We start from the raw sequence: 7,926 nt of genomic DNA on the forward strand, positions 1-7,926 counted from the left end.
TCCCAAATGAATCTATAAATGTGATGCAATTCAGATGGTACCACCGGAATATGGGTTTTTGGGGGGAGGTTGGGAGATCTGTAGAAGCTGACTTTAAAGTTCGTGCATAGAGATAAATAATCAAGAACAGCCATGAAGGTCTTGGAGGGGAAAGCAGTGGAAAGAGGAACCTTTGCAGCTGTATATTAAACATATTAGAAAGTGACAATAAGTGTTTGTGATAGCCAAATATTGGAAACTTCTAAATAAAGAGGTAACGTCCGGACTTTTAAAAAGAAAGAATGTGGGGCACTTTATATACTGATATAGAAGAGGCACAACATTTTAAGAGGGAAAGAAATCCATGAAAGTCTTATATCTTGGTCATTTTGTGTGTGTTAAAAAAAGCAAAGCAGCGTGTATAGTGCACTCTCTCTATGTAAAAGCGGGGACAGGGTGGTGACTGACCCCAGACACTGGCACCGAATATCTCTGGAGCCATTCGCAGGACACTGCTCGTACTAGTTGCTTCTGGAGCAGGGAAGCTGGTGGCTGTGGGCTAAGTGAGGGAAAGATTTCCTCCGCTGTTGTCGCCTTTGGTTCTTCTGGATTTTGTACAATTGTGGAAAATAAGTCAATAGAGAAATACGATATAATTAACCTATGAAATGTGTCTCATTTCAAATATCAGATGACAGCTGCCTGATCGATTAGGCTGAATCAGGGAGACGATGCGCTCCGGGTGGTTTATGATGCTTGCACGTTGCTGTAGCGACCCTCAGGTAGCTCCCCAAGTGCCACCAGGAGAGGCCCCACACTAGGCCACTGGAGCTGTGCAAGGGTGGGAGGCTTGCCCGTTGCAGGAATGAAAAAAGGAGCCAGGGTGGTCTGTGGGCCACTGGACACATTTTCTCCCATGGTGGTCTGACTGTTACAGTAACGTCGGGCCTTTTATTTTACTTTACGCTGGCCTATTTCGGTAATCCTGACGCAAACCCCCTCTCACGTCAATCTGGGAGTTATTTCATCCAGCCCTCATTGACTTTATGTAAATATTTCTAATTGATGGCTATAATTCTATCATATACTGTGAAGTTTGTCAGAGATTAACAATTTCTATTCCACGCAGCTGATCCCAGGACCAACCCACCCCTTGCAGGCTAATCCGCAGTGAGATTCTTCTGTTGGTTTTAGGCTTTTGGCAACACTTTTAAACCTTGTTCTAGTAAGTGACAAGCAGGATGGGATTCAATTAATCTTAAGTTGGTCCTATAATATTTATTTCACATCCATAAATTTCACTTTGTGAATGCTGCTTATAACTTCTCAGCATATCCTTAAGGTAGGGAGCTCATTTGTTTTTCAAGCGAAGAGTGAGAATTAAAAATTTTAATAACAGGCTTTCAAAATTCCAGAACACATCCAGGAAATAGGCCCCATCCACACAGCGCCTCCTAGCGCGTGGGAAAGCAGACACGTGGTGCCTACGGTAACACCGCTTGGCTCCTGAACTAAAACAAAAATTTAAAAATATACATCTACCGCCACAAAAACAAAAACAGAAAGCAAAAAAACACTACAGATGTAAATATTTGGATGGCTCTCAAACCTTTTCGCGGAACTTCCAAGCATAAAATGTTGAGCTTCCAGCCTTGAATAGACACCCAATTTATAACCCAGTATCCAGCACCCCCTCCCCACACATTAGCCATTGCACCCTTTCTCAAAGCTGCAGCCTTGTTCGATGCAGAGTGTCCCTCAGCAGAGCTCTAAGGGCGAGGTGGCAGTTAGGAAGACTTTGCATCGCCTGGTTTATTAAGCATGGCCTCCTTCCCTTCAGGAACGGGAGTCAGGGCTGGGGCGCAGGCCCTCAGCACCTCATCAGGGAGAAATGGCACTGCTCAGGGAGAGGGGGACGCAGAGAAGGCGGGATGGGTTAGAAGCACCGTGTAGGACACGACAAGGGCAGTCAAATGAAGGCCATGAGGCCCGATTTCTGCATCAGGCAGCCATTGCCTGAGAAATGTCCCTTGTTTCCCCTCCCTCCCCTTCTTCTTAATGAGTAGTGTCTAAGGTTAATTTGTCTTCTGATCCCTCATTCCCACCATCTTCTAAAATTCTCCTCTATGTTCATGGGTTAAGTCATGATCTTTTTGCCTCTCAATCAGTTTCTCCAGGTCAAGTTCTCACCCAAATCCCAGCCCTTTGTCTCCAAATGAGACAGTTGCATTTAGATGACTTCACGGTCACTGCAGACACATCCGGAAAGACCCACGTCGTCACCTTCTAATACCAGATCCTCACTGTCTTGGGCTCCCCATCTCTGTCACTAGGTCCTGTTGAGTCACCAAATTCTGCATATTTGTCTCTTCCTTTCTGATCCAATTCTATGACCTTGTCTGGCCCTGATCTTCAGTCTAAATTCTTGCAAGAGCCACTGAGCTGGCCTGTCTGGGTATGGATCCTGTTCCCTCCGATCGTCTTGCATGTTGTGACTAGAACGACCCCACGTCAAATCTGTCAGCAAGTTTTTCTTTCCTACAAAATCAAATGGAACTTTCTTTGCCTCTCTTCCAAGGTGACCAGGTTCTTCACTCTCTCTCTCCTCCAGCCTCCCAGCCCCACTTCTCCCACCCCAAACACCATAACAGGTGACTGTTCTGATGTCCCACCCAGGTGCCCTCTTCAGAGCTGAAGTGCCCATCAGATCTCACCCCACCCACTGACCCCGCTGAGACTGGCCGCCGATGGTTCACAGCTGGGTCCCTCACTAGAGAGTTGCCCTCACTAGAGGCAAATGCCTGCTCCCTCCTGAGGATTTCCTGAAGCCAGTGGCCAGATGACGTGGGATATAAAAGCCTATCTTCCTTCCTTCAGTTTGGGGCAATCCTAATAAGCCACCCCAGCTTCAGGACTCCCCAGAGAGTCAGATGATGCCTCGGTGGCAACCAGTTTGCTTTTCCACCTCGCAACCCTCTTTTCCTCACTTGCTTACAGGTCTGTGTTCTCAGATCACTCCCAAGTCTTTGTCTCAGAGTTTGGGAAACCAATCTAAGACAGGCAGCTCCAGGAGGGGTCCAAGGAGGTGTATCCTAAAAACGGATTTGGAGGTAGATCACTCACTGGCCCGTTGCCATGACGGCCTCTGGCTCGTTGTACCAGTGCACTGTTAATGGTTTTCCCAGGGATTCACTGAGAGAGGATGCTGGTGGGGGGACTCCTGGCTGGTGCTTAAGAGTTATGAGGGAGAGCATGGCTATCAGGAGTTTGGAATTGGGTACCAACCTCCAAGAGGCATGGATGAGCAGTTCCATCAGAATGTGGAAGCCACACGATCTCTGGCAGCATTTAATGAAGCCCTAGCCTCCTGCAGTCAGGCAGGCTGTTTCAGAGAAGCTCCGGGGAGTCGTCTGTGCCAGGGATGGGGTCCTAATCAGGAAGGGGTAGAAGCCTTTGAAATTGGGATGAATACCTGAGTCAATGCAGTTGAGGATCTAAGACTCCCCAACTCCCAGAAACCTGATAGACGTGTTATTAGGCCCCCACCCCTATTCTAAGAGGTGGAGAAAAGGCGGGAAACCTGGTAGGCCTCTCAGGATTCAAGGGATGCTATAGCGGTGGCTCTGTCATTGTCCCTCATGTTTCCCACGCTGAGTACTAGAGAAGCCAGCCACCAAGAAATGCCAATGGATACAAACCACAAGAACGAAAAGTGCATGGTTCCCATGGTTCCCTCTTGAGAAGCAGTGGCTGTGGGACTGCGTGAAGGAGTGGCAAGCATGGGGGTTGAAAAGGGTTCAGAAGGTGACCCGATGACCAAGTTTTAATTATATTACTTATGATGCAGTCTTCTTGGTTCTCTCCCATGCAGACGTTAATAATCAGGGGTGATAGGTCAGTCATCAGACAAGCTCCCTGGGAAGGCACGCTTTCTAAGCTGTTCACTCAATAGCAACAAATTCCTTTTCATTGACTTTATAGCTTAAAAATCAATCATTGGCCCAACCAGAGTGGCTCAGTTGGTTGAATGGAGTCCTGTGCACCAAAGGGTTGTGGGTTCGATTACCAGCCAGGTCGGTCCCGGTCATCAGGGGCCACATTGCAAAAGGCAACTGATTGGCATTTCTCTCTCACATTGATGTCTCTCTCTTTCCCTCTCTCCCCCCTCTCCCCCCTGCCCACCTCTCTAAGCATGTCCTTGGGTAAGGATTTAAAAAAAACACCAATCTTCCAACTTCAGAAGCAAGTGAATTGGAGTATCTTAGTCTCATTTAAGTGGAGTGCCGGGTCCCATTTGATAAACTAAGTTGAATTAGTTATTTTGAAGTTAAATTAAATTCCCTTTTAAATCCAGTAAATCAACCACATGCAGTTTTATTAAAGTTTTCATTTTTTATTGGTAGTCGTGTCTTGAATGGCAGATAAGTCAATTCGTAGAGAAACTGAGACACTGTGAAACTAAAGTATTTAAATTTAAGAAATATCAAAACTCGTGAAAAAATGCGAAAATGTACAAAACTCAAGACAAGTTCTGGCTTGTGGAAGAAACGAGTGTGGTACACCGGCTGCTAATGGGAAGGCGAGGTTGACAGCAGACTTCTACTTCTTCTACTTGCAGCAATTTTCAAGGCCCCCTCATTCAGTATTTCTTATTCAGAGAGCACAGTGAGAGAGTTAAGAAGTCTGTCTTCAGCTTTGGGGATCTAGGAGTCATGGCATCTCCCCAAGACCAGGGCTGAGAGCCATCCCCACCTCCTCTGCTCTTTGGATGCCTGATTTTGATTCTCTCTGAAGATGCCAGGCCCCAAAGGCCATCGATTGTGTGATGTAGGCTAGGGGTTCAACTCACCACGGCTGGACAAAAGTCCTAAAGTACAGTGCTGCTATGCTGCCCACTGAGTCAAGTTCAGAATTTCTCTTTCATGGCACATCACACCAAGATCACATATAATCCTAGAGTATCTTTATTTGCTCTATAATTTAATAGGACACCTATAAAATAATTACATTATACTTATAGCTTTTCTTCATTTATAAACAAACAAAAACACACAATTAAATACAATTTGAGCCATTATAAGGTAAACTTTGTACATACAAGAACCCCCAGAAGGAGCTCCCCACTGCAGCATATCATATTGCTTCCACTGCTCTACCCACAGTTGGGCTCAAAGAGTGAGCTCGTGTTTGAGCTCACAGCCTAGTCCTTCCCCTGTCTGCTTGGGTTCTGTGTTCATAAAATGACAGGGGTCAGCTTTGCAGCTTAGCTGGAGACTGCTGCGCTCTCCCCTCCAACTCCCCTCCAGTGGCCTCCGTTATAATCACATGGGCTTCCTTCCCTCACAGCTTTTCTGCTGCATGTTCTGTCTGAGTCTGACTTAAGGTTTTCCACTAAATGCAAAGTTCCCGACTTAGGGCTGGATATGCCCATTTCTGAACCGAGGATCTCCTTTAAAACTGCACATTCTGCTCAGGTCTCGCAGACTTAGAGTGATGGAAATGAAACTTGCGGAGCAGGGGTTGGGCCTGGATTCCCTGGCCCACCCCACCCCACCTGAGTCCCTGCTCTCTGGGTGGATGACTCTAGATTCTCCATCACTGAGGCCTCAGCTCCTAGAGAAGCTTTAGAGGGTTTTTCCACACCCAGAAATCAGCCTTCCCGAGTCACCTGGGCAGAGCACTTAAGACCAAGCGACTTGCCAGTGAACACCTTTCCAAGCAGACTGGACTCCCTGTCCCACGTATCAGATCCCGCGAACATTACTCACGGGGAGCCTTTCCGTGGGGCAATTTAGCAAAGAAAGAACAATTCTGCAGGAAATGAAATTATGTCAACTTCCTTATATCAAGAGACCACAATATGAAAACCTCAAATCATTATAAAAACGAAAGCTGACCTAATGTTGCCCATCTTTTCTTTGAAAGTCCATTCTTTGAAAGGGAGGCTAGTTGCTTTCTGTGGGAGAGCCCAACTAGATTTCCATCTGATATATCATATCTTTTATTTCCTCCTATACCACAGAGTGACCCTACTCCTATTTTTAAATATTTCTCTTTTACAGGAAATAGTTTGTGCTGGGTGCCATGGCAATGAAATACTATAGCGTCTCACTCCACATATGCATATTAAATATCAGAGGGGCTTCTGAGTCTCAGGTTAACAGCTTCCCGATGAATCCCCCTCTCTACACCCATCCGTGCCAAGCCCCTTCCTCACTGTGCTGCGAGCCTGCTACCCTCAGGGAAACACTATTCAGTGTGAAATGGCAACTCCCTCCATCGTCTCCCTTCCTGACCGAGAGCAGGTGCCTTTCCCCGGGCTTCTGAGCCAAGCACCCTCTGGGGGGGCCGTCCTCTGCTCTGGCCCTTACTCAGAAGGTGCTGCAAAGCCGGAGTCAAAACCCGGGGAACCACCCAGGGATGGGTCTATAATACTTTTGAACAGCTCTTTACAATATAGGTCAGTTACAAAACCTGCGTTAATATGGAGACCTGTGTGTGTAATAATATGCTAATTGCAGCGATAATAGCATGCACACCAGAGTTCATCTTGAGTCCGTAGACGGGGCTGGGGGGAGTGAGGAAGGTGATGGCGGCTGGGGGTGGGGAGAGCGTGGCCTGCTGTGAGCAAGGTCCCCAGGGAAGCGCATTTTGCCACCCAAGTGGCCTCTTCTTGGTATCGGGGTAGGAGAACCTCCCCCGTCCACAGGCAGCTTCTGCACGGCCCTTCTCCAAACCCGCAGCTCAGGAGCGAGGGGACAGCCTGGAGTCAGGAGGGTGAAGCTCTCAGCCTGGGGGACCAGGGGGACCAGGGGGATCAGGGGGATCAGGGGGACAGGGACCAGCAGCAGAGGTCTGAGGGGCTGCTCTGAAGACTGGCGCATCCTTCACTTCCCGGAGGCAGGGGCGAGCTGGAGCGTCCCCCCCTTTCCACACGGTGGAAACATCGACGCCCCTCGGGCTGCTGGGGGGTTAGGTTTTCCAGCATCTTCCTTCAGGCCCGGAACCCGGCCCGGTCTGCGAGGCGCACGTGCGGTCCAGGGTGGGTCAAGAGCACCTCAGCCGTCCTCGCTCAGGGCAAGGCCGCCAGCAGCCCCGAGGAACGCGCTCGCTGCTGAGCGGGGGGCCGGCAGGCAGCGTGCGTGAGCTCAAGGCCGGGCGCGGGGCGGCTTCCGCGCGACCCGGCGGGCAGGACGAGCTCACTGCTTGTCCGAGTCGCTCAGGTTCACGGACATGCACCTGCACTGCTTCACCTTCTGGATCTTTTTGAGCCGGAAGGGAGGGTCCAGCCCGGGGCACTCGAGCTCCACGAGGACGGAGGCGACGCGCTGGGGCTTGCAGAAGGCGCAGGACTGGAAGGACTCCTCCTGCTTCCTCCCGTGGCGCGGGATGTAGAAGGAGTTGCACTGCCCGTAGCAGAAGCGGTTGAGCACCGTGCGGCTCCGGCAGCCCTCCTCGCTGACCGTCTGCCGCAGCGGCTGCGTCTTGCACCAGTCGCTCTTAAGGTACTTGCGCTCGGTGACCACCAGGGCCTCCTGGCTGGAGGCCAGCACCTCCTTGGCCTGGTGCTGCCATCGCTCCGAGCTGTTGGCGCTGCCGTCCTTGTAGGGCGAGGGGATGGCTCCCGCAGGCCGGTTCCTCCTGCCACCCGCCGCTTTCACCAGCACGGCCACCAGGAGCAAGGACAGGGAAAGCTTCCAGAACATCCCTGCAACGAGAGCACAGTTAGACGGGCCAGTGGGCACCGCCCAGAGCGGGCGGCTTCGTTTCCTTCTGAAGCCTTAAGAGGAGGAGCCGCGGGCAGGGGGGTGAGGCTGGCGGCCCGATGCCCACCCACGTGGGGCTGGAGGTGACACGGGGTGAGCGGTTCGCTTGCTAGCGGCCGCCAAGAGCGCCCAAGTACTGCTCTGTAGGCAAGGACCGGGACAAAACAGGTCAGAAAACGTA

General features: G+C 50.2%; 1 protein-coding gene across 1 annotated transcript; it reads right to left on the bottom strand.

The window, feature by feature from the left end:
* Window positions 1-6,924: 6,924 nt before the first annotated feature.
* On the bottom strand, window positions 6,925-7,685 carry GREM2 (gremlin 2, DAN family BMP antagonist). The gene has a single exon (XM_016196064.2). The coding sequence runs from the start codon at window positions 7,683-7,685 to the stop codon at window positions 7,179-7,181; it is 507 nt and encodes a 168-aa protein (XP_016051550.1). The 3' UTR covers window positions 6,925-7,178.
* Window positions 7,686-7,926: the final 241 nt, after the last annotated feature.

The sequence above is a fragment of the Miniopterus natalensis genome, chromosome 21 (genome assembly GCF_054644295.1).
Source record: "Miniopterus natalensis isolate mMinNat1 chromosome 21, mMinNat1.hap1, whole genome shotgun sequence".
In the NCBI taxonomy this organism is placed as follows: Eukaryota; Metazoa; Chordata; class Mammalia; order Chiroptera; family Miniopteridae; genus Miniopterus; species Miniopterus natalensis.

What these genes read in the sequence shown, in the direction of transcription:
- GREM2 (XM_016196064.2), bottom strand. Translation starts at nt 7,685, where the DNA reads ATGTTCTGGAAGCTTTCCCTGTCCTTGCTCCTGGTGGCCGTGCTGGTG.